This window comes from Geotrypetes seraphini, chromosome 13 (genome assembly GCF_902459505.1).
Source record: "Geotrypetes seraphini chromosome 13, aGeoSer1.1, whole genome shotgun sequence".
Classification (NCBI taxonomy): Eukaryota; Metazoa; Chordata; class Amphibia; order Gymnophiona; family Dermophiidae; genus Geotrypetes; species Geotrypetes seraphini.
The window spans coordinates 79,689,763-79,713,490 of NC_047096.1; the positions used below are offsets into that span (position 1 = coordinate 79,689,763).

At 43.3% G+C, this 23,728-nt stretch overlaps 1 protein-coding gene across 3 annotated transcripts in view; it reads right to left on the reverse strand.

Annotated features, from left to right (window-relative positions):
* Positions 1-5,473: 5,473 nt before the first annotated feature.
* The window catches only part of SKAP1 (src kinase associated phosphoprotein 1), a 524,527-nt gene continuing 506,272 nt past the window's right edge, over positions 5,474-23,728 (reverse strand). For all 3 annotated transcript variants that reach the window (XM_033918069.1, XM_033918068.1, XM_033918066.1), the window contains 2 exons: positions 6,604-6,712; positions 5,474-5,801 (listed from right to left, as the gene is read on the reverse strand). In XM_033918069.1, the coding sequence (XP_033773960.1) occupies positions 6,611-6,712 (102 nt within the window). In that variant the 3' untranslated portion in view covers positions 5,474-5,801; positions 6,604-6,610. The remainder of the gene's footprint in view (positions 5,802-6,603; positions 6,713-23,728) is intronic.

Below are 23,728 nucleotides of genomic sequence, written 5' to 3' on the forward strand. Positions count from 1 at the left end.
TAGGAGGTGAAGCAAAGACTTGGGGTTCAGAAAGAATGTGGACTAAAGAGACTGAGTGGGAAGTTGGAGCGGATAGTATTTATTTATTCAAAAAATTTCTCACCTGCTTAAACCTAAGCGGTTTACAAGATATAATCATAAATACGACATGACAAATACATAATTAGACAGTACATTAATTCATCTTCCAAAAAGAAGGCAGTATTGCTAACTTGGTGCTCATTATCCTTCACTTAAGCCATTGTCAATGATATATCAACTAATCTCATCCTTCTGTCTTCAATAGATCCTGATCAGTCTATATGTGCCTAAATCATTATTAAGTGAATCTGTTAGGAAAATGCTTAGAGTACCTGATCACTATTCACTGTAAACGCTTAGGATCCCCTAAGTATATAAATGTAAAAAAATAAAATAACAAATGAGCTTTCAGATGCTTTTTAAAAGTAGCTGTGTCAGTCGGTGAACAGATGTGTGACGGAAGCCAATTCTTTTCACTGGGAGCAGTGATCTAGAAAATGCTATTCATGGTCTCCTCAAAATGCAATTTATATAAGGAAGAGCTTGAAAAAAAATGCTGCCTTTTTAGATCTCAACGGTCTATTAGATATGTAAATCTTCAAAATGGTGGATAAGTTGCCATACTTTATGAATGTATTTTAAATGTAATTAATGACAGGTAACCAGTGTAAATCTAAGATATGATGTAATATGTTGAAAGCAGGATGAGCCAGTGATGAAGTGGGCAGCTGCACTTTGGATCAACTATAAAGATTTCAGGCTCATAGAATTGCAGTAGTCTAAGCCACTGAGGACCATACTCAGCAAAACTAAGCTGAAATGTTCAATAGCTATCAATGGTTTTAATTTGCTCAGAGCCAGCCTGATGCTCAAAATTTACCATGCTTTAACGTTTGATGCTAAACCAGTTCTAAGCAATCTAATGTACACGCATCTTAACTTCCGATGCACAAAATGGCTCTATGTGGTCTTTTCCATGCCTCTTAGCAGCCTCAGAGAATACTATGGAAATGTACAGTGAGCTTATTAATATTAAAATGATCACTCCAGGCGATGCCCAGACATGTGTTGCACAAAATGAAGCACCGACCTTTAACGATTCAAAATTACCAGCAGGCCCGGAGGTGCTGGTAGTGTTCAACACAATGTGCATGTGTGTTAAAAGCACAGATCAGGCACACCATTCATGTAGCTGGTAGGGTCTCCAAGCCCACCAAAGACAGCCACAGTTTATCGATCCCTTTCAGAAAATGCTCCAAATCACTGACACCAGCACTGCAGGCATGCTCAATTTATATGTGTGAGAACTTAGCATGCCAGGGGGTGCCATAGTGTTGCTGCTGATGGGTCAGCAGGCTCATGATGTCTTCATCTAGCAGAGCTTGAGGATCTTTGCCAACTAAGGTATTTAGGACCTATATTTAGTCTATGGCAATCAATGGTGTTTAAGCTGCTGATGGCTGCAGGCTGAATTAAGGCCAGATATTTAATTTTGGTTCATATCTGACCTTTGACATTAAATATCTGGATACATGCAATCACCTGGAAGTTAACTGGGCACCAGCCGATATTCAGACTGGTGCCCAGTTAGCTGGGCAGATACAGTTAGGACAGGAGTAGAGGAATGGCTTAGTGGTTAGAGCAGCTTCCTCAGAACTGTGAGTTTGATTCTCACCGCAGCTTATTTTCTTGGCAAGTCGCTTAACACTTCATTGCCCCAGGTATAAAATAAGTAAACCGCTTTGATTGTGTAACCTAGGGTTACCAGACGCCTGGATTTACCTGGACATGTCCTCATTCTAGAGGACTGTCCAGGCGTCCGGACAGCTTTTCAAAACTCGGCACTTTGTCCGGGTACAGTATATCCTCACAAATTCATGGTTCTGAAGTCACAGACTCAGTAATTTTCTGAACTAATGAACAGGATTGAGCGACTGTTCCCCCGAATCTTTGCTCCCCTGTGGATTTGAAGTTTGAGTGTGACTACCCCCTACTTTTCCCCTCTTTTTTTTTCTTTAAAAACCTCCTCCTTGCACTTTTCTATCTGCTGCTCGTCTCCAGCTGTTACTCCTTCCATGATGCAGGCGCCTTGCTGCCTCCCCTATGCTTGCGAACTTTGAAGTCAAACTCTTCGGACAGTGAGGTTTTGAGCCTATGGGGGCTCACGCGGTTCCAACAGCGTTTCACTAAACTGTGCAGTTGTGAAGGAAGAGGCGGGGCACATGCGCTGTGGAAAGAGGAGTTTTTGTTTTCATGCCAGAGGCTGGTGCGGGGAGGAGGGAGGTGAGAGGGCTGGGGCAAAACGGTTATTGCTGCTGTGACCTGAGGGAGATATTGGGTCTGTGTTTTGTCTGGTGCCGGTGAGAGAGCGGGGCCGGAGCAAGAGAGGAGGAGGAGGAGGGGGGAGTGTCGATTACAGTACTCATCCGATATTTGCGGTTTCTCAACATTCGCGGTCACTCCGAGAACGTAACCCCTGTGAATTTGGGAGGAATACTGTATTTAAAAGCGTTGAGATTAGGGCTGGAATCTGGATTTGAAGGTCATCCGCGCATGCGTGTGACATCACCGTGTCACATCCATAGATGCCCTCCAGAGGCAGCTTCAAAGTAACAAGGTTTGTGTAGGGCCAGGGTTGGGGGTGGAATGAGGCAGGGCTGGGGCAGAACAGGGAAGGACCGGGGAGGAATGAGGCGGGGCCACACATCCTCTTGTTTTTCAAGGCAAAATCTGGTAACCCTAGTGCAGTGGTTCCCAACCCTGTCCTGGAGGAACACCAGGCCAATTGGGTTTTCAGGCTAGCCCTAATGAATATGCATGAAGCAAATTTGCATGCCTATCACTTCCATCCTATGCAAATCTCTCTCATGCATATTCATTAGGGCTAGCCTGAAAACCCGATTGGCCTGGTGTTCCTCCAGGACAGGGTTGGGAATCACTGCCCTAGTGTAACAAACAAAGAAAAAACTGCAGACAGGAGTACAAGATGCATTGCAGGCTAGGTTTATTGAAATAAATATATATTGTGGTTAGTGTCACCCCCTTTGTATAAACCAGGGGACCCGACACGGTCCACGTTTAAATTAACACGCCTTCATCAGGGGTCCCTAATTTGTAAAGGTCTCAAATCAAACCGCAACAGAAATAAACGTGAAACCAAATTAATCGCAGGAAAAGTCTCCCCGTAGAATAATCACTAACCACACAGAAAAAGCGGTATACAAGTCCTATTCCCTCCTTTAGCCGCTTACTTAATCAGTTAGCACAGGGGTAGACATTTCTGGTCCTCGAGAGCCAGAGCCAGGTCAGGTTTTCAGGATATCCACAATAAATATGCATGAGATAGATTTGCATCTCAAGGAGGGCAGTGCATGCAAATCCATCTCATACATATTCATTGTGGATATCCTGAAAACCTGACCTGGCTCCGGCTCTCGAAGACCGGAATTGCCTACCCCTGGGTTAGTAGACTGAATGTCATCACTAATCAGTTAACTGCCAGCTGTGCCCAAGTTTTGCATCCAGACCACTCCACCAGTAAGCGGACAGTGCTTGGGCAGTCACATGCTACATTCAGTGGTAGTATCACTGGAAGGTTAGCTCAGCAGGGTCTAGCCGGGCAGAAGCCTCTTATGCATAACTGAAACCTTTTGAATATTGGCCCCTTAATTTTTAAATTTCATAGAGGAATTGGGGGGGGAGAGTGTGGAGGAAATGTATGCCCATCCAATCTATCTGTTGGCTACACCACTGTTGTAGGGACTAGTGTAAGATTTGCAATGCTGCCTTTTCATATGTTCTACATAGATAAAGAGTTGGATGACAACGGCAGCAAGCGGATCCCTGACGAAGCTAAGGCGAAACATGTCAGGTCCAGCTGTAGGAAACGCTTAAGCTCTAAAGATCTATAATCTGCAACCATTCAGATAAGTTGATATATAAAAAAGTAAAAATTAACAAACTAAAAAAACAATCAAAATGTTTTAATGCTCAAACCTATGAGGAGCTTCACACCAGAGACTCCCCGCTGAAAGAAACGTATGTTGGGCGGTGGAGAGACGTATCTGAGGTTTCAGAAGCATGATATATGAGACGAAAGTATGAACAGAGTTATTATATGAGAAATAAGAAAGAATGAAGTGATATATCTTAGGGTTGAATACTAGAATAGGTTTATTGATTGCTCTAAGAATAACAATTATATACCATTGGTGGAATTAACTACATATGCAGGGGCCATGGCTACTGGGGGAGGGGGGTGCGGAATTACAGACAGTCACCCTGTCCTCTAAAGTTGATCCTGTGTGTGAGTACCAGCACCCTTTTTCCTAGAAAAAAAGCACTGCCTTCTGCCAATCCAGATACAGTCGTCCCCCCCTCCCCAATATCCAGCTCTATTTAACTCAGGGTCTCAAACTCCCTCCTTGAGGCCCGCAATCCAGTTGGGTTTTCAGGATTTCCCCAATGAATATGCATGAGATCTATGTGCATGCACTGCTTTCAATGCATATTCATTGGGGAAATCCTGAAAATCAGACTGGATTGCGGCCCTCAAGTGGCTGCTGACTGCTTAAATTTCATTTTTCTGTCTAACCACAAATATTCAGTAAGAGATAGCTGGTTATCTCTGCTGAATATTCACGGCTTGTGTGATATATGCTGGTTAGTGCCAATATTCAGCGTTAGGTTTAGTGATTTAAAATAGTCTGTGTAAATAGCAAACCTACCATTAACCACTAGGAACTTAACCGGATAGTACTGAATATCTGCTGAACTGGTTAAGTTCTAGTGGCCAAAAATGAAAGTGGAAATTTAATGCTAATCGCTACATACAGTGCGGCATTTAATTTCTGGGTCATTGCCAACAGCTGGCTTTAATCATGCTGTCTGTCGCTGGCTGAATATCAGACCCACTATATTCATAGGCTCACCCTTGTTTACATGTCTATTAATCCTTTCAGAAAACTTAACAGATTTGTAAGGTACAATTTCTCTTTGCTAATTCCAAGTTGGTTCTGTGTCTGTCTGGATGGCCAGAAATTTTGCTCTTCAGAATAATTTCTGGCTGATGTCAGGATGACTGGTATGTAATTTGCCAGATCACTCTTAGAGCCCTTTTCCAAACAATGAAAGTTACATCAGTCACCCTCCAATCCTAACGTACCATAGTCAATTTAAATTAATTTTTTAAATTCTTTTACACTTCTAGGATGTTTGCCATCTGGTCCTGTGCTTTGCTACTCTTTGTTTGCCAATTTATTCTATTACATCTTTCCAGTTCACTGTGATTTACTTCAAGTCCTCTGAATCATTACCCTTTACTGATTGTTTCTGGTGAAGGTTATCTCCCCAGTACCTTCTTGAGAATGACCAATGCAAAGAATTAATTTAGGCTTTTTGCTATGGCCTTCAATGAATGCCCCCTTTACTCCTTAGCAAAAAAGCAATCAGACCCAGTTCTATATAGATTTTATTGTATTATAGGCTCTTAAAGTAACTATTTTTAGTAAGTGTGAATCAACTTTTCTCCAAAAGATGAGACAATATAGAGGACTATTTTAGAAATATAAGACTTTTAAAAGGAAAGAAAATACATTCAATAGAAATCTTTTGTCAGATGAATTTCAGTGATATCACATATTCAAAACTGTCTCTCCAACCAGATGAATTTGCTGGATCCATAAAATACCATGGAACTGAGAATCATCCCAGAAGAATTCATTTCAAGCACCGAAGTTTACTGATGGCATGTGAGAGGACAGATGCTTATAACCTAAATTCTGAAAGATAACAAAAAATTCTGTCTGTAAATTTTTATGGTTGATGGATAATGAAAATTGTAAATCTCTATACTAAATCCACATTTTACATGATGCTTATAGAAAAATGATAGCACAGAGCAGTGAGTTCGAAGACAGCAATGATTTGCAGATACCCAGAAATGCACTCGAGACAGTAGAGAGACAGATCCAGAAAATACATTTATGAGACTGCAAAGAGAGCCAAACTCTTGAGAATGCAGCTGTGAGACTGCAGAGGCAGACCTTAATATTCCACTTGCAAAAATGGGCTCCTTCCATGTTTTCCTTCATTTTATTGACCCAACATGAATTATACAAAGCTGATGTTGGACATGCTCTTCTGAGGCTACATAGGAACCTTTTTAGATGGGACCTGTAATGTACTGCAAAATGCAGACCCTTAGGTATTGTGCTTAAGGGACAAATCATGATAATAATAATGACAGACAGAAAACAACAGGTCAGCATTTTCTCTCAACCAAGTCAGCTTGTTCATGATTTCTTGTTGACACTTTGGGGCTAATTCATTGTAGGTTTGTCCCACTGGTACAGAACAGAAAAATACCTCATAAAACAAGCCCTAGGTTTTTGTATTTTCTCTTTTCCATCCAATTTCCAACTCTGGTTTACTTTTTATTTTAGACTTTGTGCTCAATATTTCTCAAGGACCCAGACTTTGTCTAAGATCTTTCAGACAACTACTTTGTTCAAGCTTGGAGAATTCGGAGAGTGAATGTTTTTACTGAGGCACTTTCATATGGAATGTTAACAGCATGCCTACCTTTAGTTCATACTTCTTTCATTTCAAAAGCAGCCATCAAGTATTCCTTTGGAACAATCCCAATCTGTCCATTCAGCTCACCAATCCACCAGCTGTACATGTTGTACTCCTGAAAAAATATACCAAATGCTTAACACATGTGCTCTGATTTATAGCGTATTTCTCTCCTACTTGCCTACAAAGCTGTGCTGGACTGCCCTCCGCACCATCTTGCAGTCCATCTTCCCCTTCCCATCCCAGCATGGCTGTGCATCTCTCTGCAAGATTATATTTCCACAGTGCTGCCTTCATGCAGTGTACTTTTTGAAAAAAATTTTTATACACCACCAGGAAGCCTGAAAGTGATGTAATTCAGATACACTAGGTATTTCCCTGTCCCTAAAGGGCTCACAATCAAAGTTTGTACCTGAGACAACAGAGCAGTGTCTCGCAAACTTTGCACACCGCGGTACACTAAGCCGATGGCCACATTTCATGCACATGCATGATGTCATCGCGTCAACATCTGCACACGCTCAGAGGCCCTCCACATGGGGCCCTGAGCTGCCAGTGGGTGTGTTGCAAAAGAAGACACGTGCAGAAGAGGAGAGACACTGGTGGCGGCTGACTGCCTACAGGATGTGCCTCCTCCCCAGCATCTCGCAGCAGACTTGAAATCTCAGGCAGCACATTAGTGTCCCTGTCCTTTGAGATTATGTTACTAATGAAGAAGAGATTATGATGACAAGGTGCTGGTTGCCCTATATTTTATTTTTGGTATTATTTTGTTCTGTTTTGTGGGGATATCTATTTCTTGATTATGTATGTATGTTTTGACGGAATTTTATATTTTGTATGTAAGTCTGTAACCCGCCCTCAGTAAGGGCGAGATATAAGCAAACAAACAGTTTGCGATACACTGCAATAGAGGGTTAAGTGACTTGCCCAGGATCACAAGGAGCTGGGATTTGAACCAGGCTTCTCTAGGTTACAGCCCGCTGCTCTAACCATTAGGGCTACTCTTCCAACTCACACCATCTCCAGGGTCCCAGTGATTCTCTGCACATGCCTGCAGAAGTCGCACTGTGATCCTGTTTCCGGGATTGAAGTCTCACCCTCACCATTCCCGAGACCAAGAAATATTTTAAAACACATTTTACTTTGAGGAATTGCTGAGGAAGTCAAAAATGCACATAAAAGGGGGGGGGGGGGGGAGGGAATGTAAATTTGATCTGTCTGAGAACTTTCATCACTGAGAGTTTATTTCATTGCACACAGCCAAAAGGAATTAAAACAACATTAAACTCCTAGCAATAATGTTTAAGCTCTCGTTTGCAAGTGCCAAATTGTACCACTCTGGATCATACAGATGTTTGTCAATTATGCTAATTTTTATTAAACTGTTAAAAGGAAGAGTGTGCTGGCAGAGTCAGAGAGACCCCTGGCTCCAAGGGCACACAGCTCAGTTGCCGACGCTCCAAAAGCAGTTGTGAAGGGTTGTCCGGGAGGATCCTAACACAGCAGTGGCTCGGCTCTGCTGATGAAGAAAAGAAAATGACAGGGAGCCACTGCTGGATGAGTGACTTTAAATGTTCAGAGCATGGCTTACAAATGTTCCAGCACTGTCTCGCCTTATTTTCTTAAACTGATTGCTGCTTACGTGTTTTTTTTTTCTCTTCTTTTTAACGCCCTTTGAAGTACCCCTTAAACTCACTTCATCAGTCTGTGGAAACCCCATAAAACCAGGAATCAATCCCCGCTGTAAAATCAATGACTGTTTGATGGATGGCCAAAGGAAGCTAATTAATCACAGTTATTGGTTTATGATACTCATTAGCATGATTAGTGCTTTCTTCTCGTACAGTATTATTTGTAAAAGAAGAGCATTTTAACTTGGAGTTGAATATAAGTCATGCTGTGATGGGTAGCCTTGAAGGTTTTCCCCTCAATAGTAAAGTAGATACAGACACGGAATGGCCATTTGTACTTTATTTTTCCTCATCCAGTACTTTTATCGCTATTTTCCATCTCTCTGTATTTTGCCAACGTGAATGCAGAAATGTCTTAGAACACCTGAATCGGGGAATTCCTCAAACTTCAGCTGGTTTATCAACCTGCTTTTCTGGAATACTCCATCTTTGTCAGAGTATCTCATGGACAGCACTGCTATGTCCCTTGACTTGTTATTCCCAAAGGTCTGTGTGCCCTGCTCTGTTCAGGCAGGGTCATAGCCATCCATCAGGATCTGTTTACATAGGTTTTGCACAATGCAGATCACATCTTTCAGACCCTTATTCTCGTGAAGCTCTAGATCCTCATTTTTCTCCTCCTCCCTCATGTAAGGAGGTCAACAGGAGATATAAGAACATTAGAAAAGACGTACTGGGACAAACCGAAGGTCCATCAAGCCCGGTATCCTGTTTCCAACAGTGGCCAACCCAGGTCCTAAGTACCTAGCTTGAGTCCAAGTAGTAAAACAGATTTTATGCTACTTATCCTAGGAATGAGCAGTGGATTTCTCCAAGTCATCTCAATAATGGCCTATTTCTCTTTTAGGAAATTTTCCAAGCCTTTTTTAAACCCCGCTAAACTAACTGATTTCACCACATTCTCCAGCAATGAATTCCAAAGTTTAATTACACGTTGTGTGAAGAAATATTTTCTCCAGTTTGTTTTAAATCTCAGTCCAAAGCCGGCCAGAAGGATGCCTACTCCCTTCATCCGGCAGGCCCGCCCGCCTCTTCAAAATTCACCTGGGATGCATTGGGAGGGGCCTAAGGCTCTGACTGGCCCAGGTGCTTAATCACCAGTAAAGGGGGGAGGAAATGTGCCTGGTGCTTGCTCAGAAGTGTAATCGCTATGTACAGCTCCTCCCTCCTGTCAAGGATGCTCTCCCTGCCCCAATCAACTGAGCCACAGGTCTCCCCAAATCATACCAGCTTAGTTGATTGGCAGGGCGAGCAACAGAACAGAAGAAAAAGTTCCCCCTTCCGCCGACACTCCCTCTCGTCTTTCGCTGCCTGTCCCCTCCCCAACCCTGTACAAGATTGGCAGGAGGGATGTCCACTCCCTCCTGCTGCTGGGGTCCTCCAACCCCTTTTTTGAGAATTGGCAGTACAATACTTCCACACTAAACTGGTTGGAACCGAACTAGCAACCATCATTAAAGGCATGATGATTTTGAGAATACTCCCCTAGGAGGCGTCTATTATTCAGTGCTATTTAGCTGGCCGGAAATGGCTCCCGGCCTGCTAAATAGCACATAGTGAGCTATCCACTAATATTCTGCAGAGCTGTCTCCCGCTGAATATCCTGTTTGGCAGATAGCCTGGTGAGCGTTCATGTTGTACGACATAGCTGGTCGATGCCAATATTCAGTGGCTTGCCAGTTAAGTTCAGTTGCCAGTTAGACCTGCTTAAAAAGCAAGTCTATCTTTGGCAGCTGGGACTTAGCCAACTATGTCTTGGCCGGCCAAATCTAAACTGGACATTCAATGCCAGTCACCTGATCTTCCAGTTTCAGCGTGTACTATGGGCCAGCTATCTCCCTTGGTCTGAATATTGGACGGTAGGTATTTACCCAGTCCACCTCAAGGGAAACAAAGCTGAAGTACCTAGGGAGATAGGTTAGGCCCAAGAAACCCCAGTCCCAGAGTGAACGTGACCTACACTTGAAGGAGGAAGGCTGCATAAAGAATGACACGGGGACATAATTTGTCTCCATCCCTGCAGATAACCGCAGGAAACCATCCCGTGTCATTCTTTAGTGTCTGTTTCAACCTCAGTCCTTATATTCAAGCATTCTTCAAAGTAAGGCTTGAGGGTCAGTAGCTGTGTTCATTCATACTCTGATTCTTCCCTCTGCATAAAGAATGACATGGGGATGGGGACAAATTCGGTCTCCGTGTCATTCTTTATGAGCTTGCAAGTGTAAAGGACTTAGTTGGAATTTTGTTGCATGTGCAAAGCCAGACAGGCACCTTTTATTATAAATCTTTATCTTTCCTTCTTGCTTTGCACTTGGGCTCAGCTGGCTTTATAATTCTCTGCAAGCTTCATTGAAGCCCAGAATCCTTGATCACTCACAATATCTATGCTACAGAGATGCCAAGTCTCACTCATTAGGAGTGCTTTCTCACTCTCCCACTCTTTGCATACTATTTCTCACTCATCAGAGCTTCAGTACCAGTGCACTGATCATGATCACTGCTTTCATGAGGGAAGCCTTAAAGAAGTAAACCGAGTAGTCCAACTAGTAGGAAGAAATCTGAGAACACCTACTACGTGCTTCCCCTTCCTTTTTACCTTTCTGCAAGTTCAAGTGCTCTGAAACCAATGTACATACTTTTAACTACTGATTGAAACACAATTTTCAGCTTAAAAAATGTACCCAAATTGCTCCATACTTTTGGCTGGATTCTGAAAACTCACTGGTAAAATCAGGCGAGTCGATGTAGTAGCCGTAGTAGGACTGATTTTTCTTTTACTGGCAATTCTCAACATAAGAACATGCAAATTATATGCACACTATTTGTATGGAGAATCACCGGTAAAAGGGGAGGGGAGGGGGGAAGACTGTGCCTGGAGCTTGTTCAGAAGAATAATCGTTAAGTACAGCTCCTCTCTCCTGACAAGGATGCTCTCCCTGCCCCAATCAACTGAGCCACATGTCTCCTTAAGTCCTGCCAGCTCAGATGATTGACCAGAAGGGCAAGCAACAGAAGGAAAAGTTCCCCCTCCCGCTGACACCCCCCCCTCATCTTTTGCTGCCCAGTACCCCACTCCTGGTACAAGATTGGCAGGAGAGATGCCCACTATCTCCTGCCACTGAGGTCCCCCGACCCCCCATACCTTTAATTGAAGGATGGCAGGAGAGATGCCTCACCTTCTAGCTGGCCAGCCTGCTTCTTCAAAATTGCAGGCCTTCCACTTCCTGGGATGCATTAGGAGGGGCCTAAGACCTTGATTGGCTCAGGTGCTTAAGGCCCCTTCCTATCCCAGGATGCACTGGGCATGGGCCTAAGACTCTGATTGGTTCAGGTTGTCAGTTGTGCCAGAGCCAATCAGGACTTTAGGCCCCTCTTAGTGCATGTCAGGATGCACCAAGAAGGGAAATGCTATTTTGAAGAGGCGGGCCTGCTGGCTGGAGGAAGTAAGCATCCCTCCTGCCATCCTTCAATTTAAAGGTACGGGGGGAGTGGGGAGCTGTTGGGAGCAGGGAATCCCAATGGCAGGAGGGAGTGGGCATCCCTCCTGCTACATATTTTTTCTAAGTCCTGGGGATGGGGGGGGGGAATTAGTGGGAGGGAAAAATCAGGGGTCTTTTTAAAAAAATTTGTGTGTGGGGGGGAAGGGGGTAGCAAGGAAATAAAATAACTGCCCCTGTCAAGCCTCACTTTCCTGTCAGAGCCTAAGCCAATCAGCGCTCAGGCACTGACATGAAAGTAAGGCTATGACAGAGCAGACCCTTCCAGAAAATTTTGCTTGTACAAAGCTGGCAAAAAGTTCAGAGAATTTTAATATTAACTAGCTGATGCCCCGGCGTTGCACGGGTATTTAATTATAGCAATAACACTGTAAATGGATTCAAATAAAGATACTTTATAGTGGTGAATGAAATTATTGTTTTACAGCTTAATAAAATGTACAATATTCAAATTATAATGTGAAATATTTGACAAAATGAATACAATACAACTAACGCAAAACGTGATTATAAACAACATTTTTAGTTTCACCTCCAGGAGCAACAACATATAAATTGTTGGTTGAACCCACCCTTGAGCAAGCAACATAGAGTTGTGGGCTGCGAGACCCCCAGAACATATCACCCCAGGTAGTGAGGGACCTGCATACCAAGTTTCGTTCAAATCGGTCAAGCCGTTTTTGAATTATTGTGAGAATGGCAGCTTTTTACTTTTTTTCCATTGACATGAATGGGCAAAATCTGATGTTCTGTTTGTAGCTCCGCCCACGTGTGCAGGTGGGCCGCGAGACCCCCAGAACATATCACCCCAGGTAGTTGGAATTACTGCGAGAATGGCAGCTTTTTACATTTTTTCCTTTGACATGAATGGGTGAAATCTGATTTTCTGTTTGTAGCTCCGCCCACGTGTGCAGGTGGGCTGCGAGACCCCCAGAACATATCACCCCAGGTAGCGAGGGATCTGCATACCAAGTTTCATTCAAATCGGTCAAGCCGTTTTTGCGTGATCGCGGCACATACACACACACACACATACATACATACACACATACATACCTCCGATTTTATATATATAGATTACCTCATTGTACTACCATTTTAATATTAATGTCATTGCACTACATTTGCACTACATTTACAATCGGAGGCTGTTAGGAAGCATGGAAAAGATCACAGTGAGCAGTTCTGAGAATCAGCAGGTAAAATACTTGGATGCTAAACCGGCTAGGATTGGTTAAGTGTCCATTGTTAAATGCATGGTGAATTTTGAGAATCTGGCCCTCTGTATTCTCCAAAGGATAGCCAATGTCATTTTAATGCTGTCTTGATTAATTTGCAAAGCAATGCTAAACTTAAATAATTCTAGATTTATATCCTGGATATGCTGTCTGAAAAATCTCACTCTTAGGCCTTCAATCTTGGGATGGTTAACCCTTGGCAACTCTTGATGCTATTACACCAAAATTTTCAGTACTGTCTATTTTATAAAGCAGCTCCTAAAATTTGGTTGCAGCTTCCAACACGGAGCTACTCTGCTGAGGCACGTGCTGTCAGCTGTGCTGTTCCTCTGCCCACCTCCCTCCCTTTACAGCACAGCCTCATCCCAGACTGTCTCCTACTCTACTATAATGCTGTAGCCCTTGACTGAACAAACAACAGAGCCTCCCTGGCAACCCTTGCAGCCAGAGCTGGTGTAGAGTATTAGATGTCCTAAACAAATCTTCAAATGTAAACCTGCCTCTCTCTATTTTTCAGGTTTATAGCTGAAGATTTATTTAGGACATTCAATACTCTGTACTAGCTCTGGCTCCTAATCTATCCTAAAGAAAACATTTAAATGCTACATTTGGGGAGGGTGGGGGGCAGGTTGCAAGGAAATAAAATTACTGCCATGTTAATTTCTGCTTTATTTAGTGGCAGGGACAACTGTTTGAGGGTTTTTCTTTTTTTTTTCTCTTAATTACTTTATACTCAGATTAAGAGTAATTTGAATTTTTTTGGTGGGGGAAGGAGGGTGGATTTTTATTACAGTAAGTAAATGCTGAAGGAAAGCTGGGAGCTCATGCTGCAGGGAGAAGGAATGGATGCAGGGCAAGGGGAAGAAAGACAGTGTGGAGTATGTGATGAAAGGAACACAGAACAGATACTTAAAAGGTCATTACCTATTCAGAGAGCTTTCATCACAAACTGCTCTGAAACGTGCTACAAAAAGAAATGGGTGGTAAAAGCCAAAGTGAGGTTTAAAACCACCGAGAAAGGCTATTGGAATACTAGAGTGAGACTTGGAAGCACTGGGAGAGGCTATTGGAGCACCAGAATGAGGCTTGGAATTCACAAAGACAAAATAGCAGAGGACCAGCACAGCCGACAGCACCAGCCTCAGCAGAGCAGCCCCACGTGTATTTCTTGCCATTGCCACCTGGACAAAAGAGAAAATAAAATACCGGTAGCTGCCCAGGCACCCGATGGAGCCCTCAAAAAGAGGGCATATCCGGGGAAACCTGGACATCTGCTAACCCTAAACATGAAAGTCCTCTATTTTACTTACTACCTAATTTCTCAAGGACTGCAGTTCATGCTGCATTTCACCAAAACACAAGAATGCGCATGAATGATCAGATTATTGGCATATACACATTTAAATCCCAGTATTCTGGGGGTGCGCTTCTGGAAGAAAGTGTTCACAGGTGAGAGGGATTCTTCTGAAGGGGGGAAGGTGTCCATTAAATATATTCATGGGGACAGTCCACATTACCCTCTTAGACCCACCACTAGTCTCCACAGGGACAAGGTATACAGGGTGTCTGTTGCTCTGATACCTGGAGCTCCTTATGAGCTGATATTGGGGCAGGATTGGGCTGGGATGGAGGAGTGTTTGAGGTCTAAAGAGGGCCTTGTCAATACACGTTCTCAGGGTCCTCCTAACCCAGAAACAGACCTTAAGAAAGTATTTTCCTTTAGTGAAGGAGTCATCCACAGGCATGCCCAAAAACAGGCACGAGTGTCGAGGCCCAGAGAAGGATTTTTGCCATGAGTTTTTTGTATTTTTTTTTCTTGTTTGCCATTCTGTTTGAACTGTTATGAATATAGAAACCTGAATTAGAATCCTGCAAATGTTGAAGACACAGTATTGAATGTGTGACTGGTTTCATGATTCCTTTTTGATTTTTGTTTGCTTAATACCTTGCCTGTAGAGCTGGACTCCCTATCGAGCAGCGCGCCCAGTGCAGTAAACCAGTGGTCCACTAGGGGCGCTATCAGCCTAGGCAGGGCCTGGTGGTATTTTGAGGTGCCCAATGAAAACTACTGGGTCAAACTTAAAACTATGTCTCCCAAAAGAGCAGAATCATACAACAAAACTAAAAAGGAAGAACTAAGAAAGTCAACTTCACTTAAATATATAAACTTTCAACCTGAGAGGTGCTCAGAACCTTGAAAAACAAGGTGGAATAAATGCTAATGGGGACAAGCCCCTATAGACATTTCAGTGTTCTATCATTGCATCCTCTCTCGTGTTAGAAAGAATATAGTGAACCAATTTTTCCAAAAATTGAGTTAATGTCCCAAAACAATCAGTATCCATTACCTCTTTGTTTGTGATATGCTTACAGGCTCATAATCAAAACATTTAAACATCCAAAAACCAGCCTAAATCAGTACTTGGACGTCCTGATAGCCTGGACGTCCAAATGTTGATAATCGAAACCAACTTTCTGGATGGGTGAGTTTGGTCACCTTTGGAATACTTAGACGCATGTAAAACAGGTCTAAGTAAGTTCCATCTTGGACGTCCTGGGAAAGCTTTGATTATCGCTGCAGGACATCCAGGTTTAAGCCCACCCGATACTCACCCATAATACACCTTTCAACATGCTCCTTTAGTCTTTGGACATTCAGCGGCTTGGAAGTCCTACTGGACATCCAGAAAGTTGGTTTCGATTATCAACATTTGGACGTCCAGGCTATCAGGACGTCCAAGTACTGATTTAGGCTGGTTTTTGGATGTTTAAATGTTTTGATTATGAGCCTGTAAGCATATCACAAACATAAATATATTTCATTATTAGAGGCGTTAACTTTGGAATACAAAAAGATGAAAATCATCTAGTGTAACTCTCTGCTCTTTCACTTGCAGGTGCCTGAATCCTCAGCTAACAGAAATAAAAACTAAGTACATTCAAGGAAGAAAGTATAGATCCTAAAATAGATGTTCTAATCCATCTGGAGACAAATGACTTTGCCAGAAATAGTACCCTTGTAGCACAGAGTGATTTACAGAAGCTGATGGAGAGGCTTAAGTCCATGGTAAAGATTCCCTGTCTGTGGAAAGGGAAAGAAGAGGCTATATTCTATAGGCAGCTTAGATGTATGGCTTGCAACCAGTTTGAAACAAAAAGGTTTCAGGAGCAATATATATATATAAAAAAAGAATGCCTGTCATTTAAAACGATTCAACCAGTCGGCGACGACTACTGACCGGTTAAATGGCAAATAGCTGGCTATCCCTGAATATTCAGCAGAAGATAACTGGTTATCTCCTCTGAATATTTGCAGTTAATGCATAACCACAAGATGGGACTGCATAAATAGCTCCCATAGCTCCTTTTATACGCTAGCTTATACACAGTTAGTGCTGAATATCAGTTTAACTGGGCATGCACTAGTCGGCCAGTGAAAATTCAGATATCCAATGCCACCCAGCATTAAGTATCCAGGGTCAGCGCCGGATGATTACCACACTGCCTATCGCTGGCTGAAAATCGCCCAGAAATGTCAACACTAGAGCAATAATCTACATTTTTTTGAGGCAGGAAGAAGGATCCTAAGTGAGACATTAAGACAATATAAGAGTAAGGGCTCGTAATAGCGTGCGTTAAACTGATGGCTGCGCTAGCCGCTAATGCAGACGGTAGTTTTTTGGCCAGCGCGGGGGTTAGCGCATGATTAAAAGTCACGCGCGCTAACCCCGCTGGTGTGGCTTGATAAAAGGAGCCCTAAGTTTATAAGAGGGTACTTATTTTTAGGAAGCACAAACATGCCTTTTATGCTGGTGAGAATATTGAGATCAATTCAAGATAATAGGCTGGTCCTTCCTATGTGGGAATCAACAAGAAATAAAGCTTTTTTTATTTTATTGGTCCCCAATTATGGAATAATTTACCACACGATTTGAGATTGGAGGTAAACATGCAAGCATTTACGCCTAGACTAAAACCTTTTTATTTTTGTGAAGCATATTTATTAAGGGGAATGGATCTTGCAACATGAATCTTGAGATTTTAATGGTTAGAGGACATTCAGGTTCATTTTAGGTTATATGGTATGTTTTTATGGATGAATGGGATCTAATTCTTATTTTGGGGTCTATCGTATTATAATTGGAGTTCTTTTCTATATTGAATATTTATTGTAAACCGTTTGGACCTGTAATATGAACAGGCGTATAACAAGTTTTAATGAAACATAAACAATGGTCATCAGTGAGGATAGCAGTGCTGGTCATCGGGGGGAGAAGTGTAGGGCATTGGGAAGGGGGTGGACGATAGCTGTGCCGTGCTTCTGGAGGGGTAGAAAGTAGCATTGTTGGTCGTTGGGTGGGGAGGGGAGGAAAAAAGCACCATCATCCAAAGGAGGCTCGAATATAAACTGATAACCCCATATTTGGGCCATTTTTTGGCCCAAAAATCTCAGTTTATATTTGAGTGCATACGGTATACCTGGTGCACTTGAAGATCACTTCAGCCCTAGCATTCTTTACCACCAGATCCCTCAGGGACACAGCAAGCATTATCTGTCCAGTCATCTCATACAGTATTGCTTAGTTCAACAGGCTTATCAGGACAGACACTCAATATATTCTCTTGAACCTTAGCAGCATCATATCAAACTATGACAGAATTCTATGAGCTGACGCACTCTCCCTCTGTGCTTGGGGTCGTTGGCTGCATTTCCATAGCTGTAGGACCAACTGCAGGCAAACAGGTCATGTAAGGCCACAGAAAGACTTTCCATTCCTTTAACATGAAAGCATTCTGAAATGCCTCCAATATCATAACATATATACTTGCTACCCAGGCACTTGTCAGGATGCCTACTACATTCTGTCACATTCGGCCTATATGAGCGCTTTGAGGGTGGCTATATCATCAGGGAATGGTATATAACAGCCATTCACACCCTTACAATCACTAACCTGCTCATTGTCTCCCACTGAGGACTTTCATTATATGTAACATTCAGCCTTGCAAACCTCTGGGACCATTAATGCAGTGATTTGCTAACCCCCACATCATAAAGTGCATGATTATTAATATCCTTTCTGCTCTTTCCCTTGCAGGTGTCAGAGGCTACCCACTCAAGACCTGGCTGATGACCCTCATAGTCAATCCCAAGACGGCAGCTGAAGAGAATTATGAGACACTCTGAAGACCAAGGCTGTCACAGAGAGGACATTTCAAACAGAAGAGAGGGAACCCAGAGCACAGGAAACCAAGACAAATGAAAAAAAATGGGTTGGTATCTAAAGTTTATTATAGGACCCAACATGGGCCATGTTTCAGTGAAGCTCCTATGACAAGGGTCATTAATGTTAGTATTATCATGATGTAATCCTGTATTCCTGCAAAGAATAGTAAGTATTGCCAACACATAGAGTAAGACAGATGAACAGTTCGCTTTTGGAGAGTCTTGGCAGTGGGTTCTTTTAGGGAGAGGAGGAGATAGTGGATGCTGCAGATGGGCTATTTGGCCTTCATCGGCCGTCATGTTTCTATGAATTGGCTACGTTGTCTTAACCACTGTAGGCTAGATTCAGTAAATGGAGCTCATAAATTGGTAGAAACAAAATTAGTGTTCACAACCCCCTCCCCAAAAGAAAAATTAACTTACAGAGTTATTGTTAGTGATTTGTAATTTATCTTTAAAATCCAGCATGGTACGGCAAGACTAGAGGGTGCCAAACATAATACTGATTTTTAAAAAGGGTTCCAGAGGTGATCCAGAAAATTATAGACCAGTAAGTCTGATGTTGGTGCCAAGCAAAATAGTAGAGATTATTATAAAGAACAAAATGACAGAACATACTTGTATACATAAGCATGGATTAATGAGACAAAGCCAACATGGATTTAGTCAAGGAAAATCTTGCCTCACCAATCTACTACATTTCTTTGAAGGGTGAATGAACATGTGGATAAAGATGAGCCAGTCTATATTGCGTATTTGGATTTTCAAAAGGCATTTGACAAAGTACTTTTATGGATTAAGAACTGGTTGAAAGCAGAAAACAGAGAGTAGGTTTAAATGGTCCACCTTCTCAATGGAGAAGGGTAAATAGTGGGGTTCCCCAGGGGTATGGGCTGAGAGTGTTGCTTTTTAACATATTTATCAATGATCTAGAGATGGGAATAACTAGTGAGATAATTAAATTTACTGATGACACAAAGTTGTTAAATCGCAAGACCTTGTGAGACTGGCCATCAAAATGGCAGATGATGTTTAATGTGAGCAAGTGCAAAGTGATGTATGTGGGAAAGAGGAACCTAAACTATAGCTACGTGATGCAGGGTTGTATGTTAGGAGTACCAACCAGGAAAAGGATCTAGGTGTCATTGTTCAGGATATGTTGACATCCTTAGCTCGGTGTGCGGTGGCGGCTGCTAAGAAAGCAAATAGAATGTTAGGAATTATCAGGAAAGGAATGGAAAACAAAGATGAAAATGATATAATGCCTTTGCATCACTCTATGATGCAGCCGCACCTCAAATAATCTGTGCAATTCTGGTTGCTGCATCTAAAAAAAGATATAGTGGAATTAGAAAATGGTAAAAGAGATGGGATGACTTCCCCTTAAGGAAAGGCTAAAACGGCTAGGGATCTTGAACTTGGAGTAGATGGCTCAGGGGAAATATGATAGAGGTCTATAAAATACTGAGTAGAGTGGAATGAGTAGATGTGAATCACTTGTTTACTCTTTCCAAAAATAGTAGGACAAGGGAGGCTTATGATGAAGCTACTAAGTAGTAGATTTAAAACAAACTGAAGAAAATATTTCTTCACTTAACATGTAATTAAACTCTGCAATTTGTTGCCAGAGAATGTGAAAACAGCTTAACAGGGTTTAAAACAGGTTTCGATATTTTCCTAGATGGTTTGGGGAAATCCACTGCTTATTCCTAGGATAAGCAGCATAAAATCTATTTTACTCCTTGGGATCTTTGCTAGGGACTTGTGACTTGGGTTGGCCTCTGTTGGAAACAGGATACTGGGCTTGATGGACCTTCGGTCTGTCCCAGTAGGGCAACTCTTATGTTCTTATAAGATTTAGATCAAGTTTTGGAAACTGCATTTTTAGAGTGACAGATGCTTGTTAGGAGGAAGGGGTGGAAGATAAGAGAATGGTTATAGGGAGAAGAGGTATGTCTTTAGTTTCTTCCTGAAGTCAAGGTATGTAGTAGGCTATTTTAGTTGTATTGGCAATTTGTTCCAAATGAGGGGACTTTGGTATGCAAAGGTAGCCTCAAACATCTTCTTCTGCCATACTTTTTGAGGTGATGGGAGCTTTTTATACACACGAGTTGAAGAAGCAGTGTGGGTCTTTAAAATCAGATGTTAGTCCCTTTGAGTCTTATTCATAGATCGCTTTGTGAACCATGCAGGCTATCCTGAAATGGATTCTCTTGTTTATTAGTAGCCATTGTAGTTGTTCTAATAGTGGACTTACCTTCTCGTATTGATTCTTTTTGAGAATTAGTCTTGCAGGCGTATTTTGTAGTAGCTGAAGTCTCTTGCATTTTTTTTTTTTCCAGCAATGCCACCATATAGTGAGTTGCAGTAGTCCAGGTAGGGTATTAGGACAGATTGTAATACTGTCCTGAAACTAGTCTCACTCAGGATTGGTCTACTTGTCTCATCTTAAAGAAGAATATTTTTCACTTCAGAGGTGATATGTGTGCTGTAGGTTAAGTTTGAGTCTAGTGTAACTCCCAGTACTTTGGAAGAATTTTCTGTTTAGTCTCTCACCTGTGGATAGTTGAAGTAGTAGTGAATTATAATCTCTGAACCATAATATTTTTGTTTTAGATATGTTTAGTTTGAGGAAGTTGCTCGTCGTCCATGTACTTAGGTCGTCAATAGTATTTTTCAGGTAATTTAGGGTGCTTTTGAAAAACTTTTTGGATATACAGAGAATGAAGATATCATCTGTGTAGGAGAAGATGTAATTCTGGATTGAGAGGAGGTTATTTCCCAGGGCTCTTAGATAAATGTTAAATAACACAGATGATATTGGTGAGTCCAGGGACAGGGACAAACTTTGTCCCTGTATTATTTTCTAAAAACTTGAAGCTTGTGTATCAATATGTAAAAACTTAACACACCTTAGACAATTGACAACTGATAAAAAAAAAACTGCAGAAGCTACTTTTGGATTTCAATGAACTACTAATAAATGGCATCAATTGTGTCTTGTCTGCCACCTGCAACATCCTTCCATCATGTGCCCAGCTGTTTAAGCATCAGACTCTATTTGTGATTTATAAACAGTTGTACAGAATGTTGTCCCTTTTTATACTTTAATAAAAAGATTTAAATATAAAATCATAAATGTTCGAGGCTTGTGCAAATGAGGACAGAGTCTGCAGGGATGGGGACAGAGCTCGCAGGGACTGAGATGGAGCGGTACATAAGGATTAGTCTGGACATTTTCTAAGTTGCTAAGGATTGGAGAGTATTGCAGGTGATGCTTGAGATAGATCTAGCTGTGTTAGTTTGGTTTTATGTATTTTTTGAATAGTAGGGTTTTTGTTTCCTTTTTGAAGGTTTTGTAGTCTGTGGTCGAGATCAGTAAGTTGGAGAGTTGGTGGTCCAATTTTGCTGCTCGAGTAGCTAGGAAGGTAAACCTAGGTCCCCAGAAGTATAAAGCTAGCTGGCTTACAATGGGGAAAGGTTTGGAAAGAAGTAGTGACTAGAGAATGACACGGTGAAAAAATTGGTCCCCGTCACCGCCCCGTCCCCGTCTCACCATCCCCGTCACCGCCCCGTCCCCGTCTCACCATCCCCGTCACCGCCCCGTCCCCGTCTCACCATCCTCTTCACCGCCCCGTCACCGCCACTGCCACCCCATTCACCGCCCCGTCACCGCCACTGCAATCCCATTCACTTTTCTTTATTTACGTATAAAGGAAACATTCTTTAAAACTTTAAAACTTAGTTAAATATTAGTTAATAACTATACAAAAACAAAACACGCAGAGAAAAAATTAATTAATAAAAATTATTTTTGATCACTAAATTTAAAATAGTTATTTTTCATACAGTTTTTCAATCACTAATCTTCCACCACCCCTGGGGCTAGCAATGCAAAAACAAACACGACATGTACTTTAAATGCTGCCGTGATTAGCATAGTGACCGCGGCTACGGCTGCAAGTCTCCCCTCCCCCCAGCGATCACGGCAGGAGGGCACCCAACCCCTCCTGTAGACCCCCCCAACGGCCCTCCCGACAATCGCAGCAGAAGGGTACCCAACCCCTCCTGCCGGTCCTCCCAATGGCCTCCCCTAAGATCGCCGGCAGGAGGGTACCCAACCCCTCCTGCTGGACCCCCCCCCCAACGAACCCTCCCACCCCGGAACCCCCTTAGTCTTACTTTTCAAGTTGGACCGGACAGCTCCTCGCTCGTCTGGCCAGCAGGCCTGCCTCCGTCCAAATGAGGCGGGCCCGCCCCTCCCCTCCCCTCCCCTGCCTCCCAATGGCCTCCCCTAAGATCGCCGGCAGGAGGGTACCCAACCCCTCCTGCTGGACCCCCCCCAACGAACCCTCCCACCCCGGAACCCCCTTAGTCTTACTTTTCAAGTTGGACCGGACAGCTCCTCGCTCGTCTGGCCAGCAGGCCTGCCTCCGTCCAAATGAGGCGGGCCCGCCCCTACCCTGCCCAACCCACAGGATCCTAGGGCCTGATTGGTCTAGGCACCTAAAGCCACTCCCGCTATAGGAGGGGCCTTAGGTGCTTGGGCCAATCAGGCCCTAGGATCCTGTGGGTTAGGCAGGGGAGGGGAGGGGCGGGCCCGCCTCATTTGGACGGAGGCAGGCCTGCTGGCCAGACGAGCGAGGAGCTGTCCGGTCCAACTTGAAAAGTAAGACTAAGGGTGTTCCGGGGTGGGAGGGTTCGTTGGGGGGGGTCCAGCAGGAGGGGTTGGGTACCCTCCTGCCGGCGATCTTAGGGGAGGCCATTGGGAGGCAGGGGAGGGGAGGGGAGGGGCGGGCCCGCCTCATTTGGACGGAGGCAGGCCTGCTGGCCAGACGAGCGATGAGCTGTCCGGTCCAACTTGAAAAGTAAGACTAAGGGGGTTCCGGGGTGGGAGGGTTCGTTGGGGGGGGGTCCAGCAGGAGGGGTTGGGTACCCTCCTGCCGGCGATCTTAGGGGAGGCCATTGGGAGGACCGGCAGGAGGGGTTGGGTACCCTTCTGCTGCGATTGGCAGGAAGGGTTGAAATGACAAATGAGGAGCACGGTGAAATAGCGGTTCCTAGAAGGGGGTACATTGGCCCGCGGGGACAAACCTGTTCACCGTTTCCGCGGTCGGTGAATGGCCTTGTCCCCGTCACCGCAGCGACTGCTAGTTTTCTTCCCCGTTTTCGGCGGTGACCCGCGGCTTAAATGCGGTGGCCGCGGGTAAACCGTCACCGTGTCATTCTCTAGTAGTGACCATACCCGGGTCCATATCTGTTACTCATCTCACCTCTGACCCCCATATCTCCAAAATGATCTAAATGGTTTCTTTGCATTTTGGAAATTTGTCCCTTCCACTTATTTCTTGAGAATAATAATAATCTAACCAATTCAGGATCAGCACATGAATAAGACAATGAAGGTCCTTATCCTCCAGAAATAAGGACCTTCATCTTATTCATGTGCTGATCCTGAATTGGTTAGATTATTAT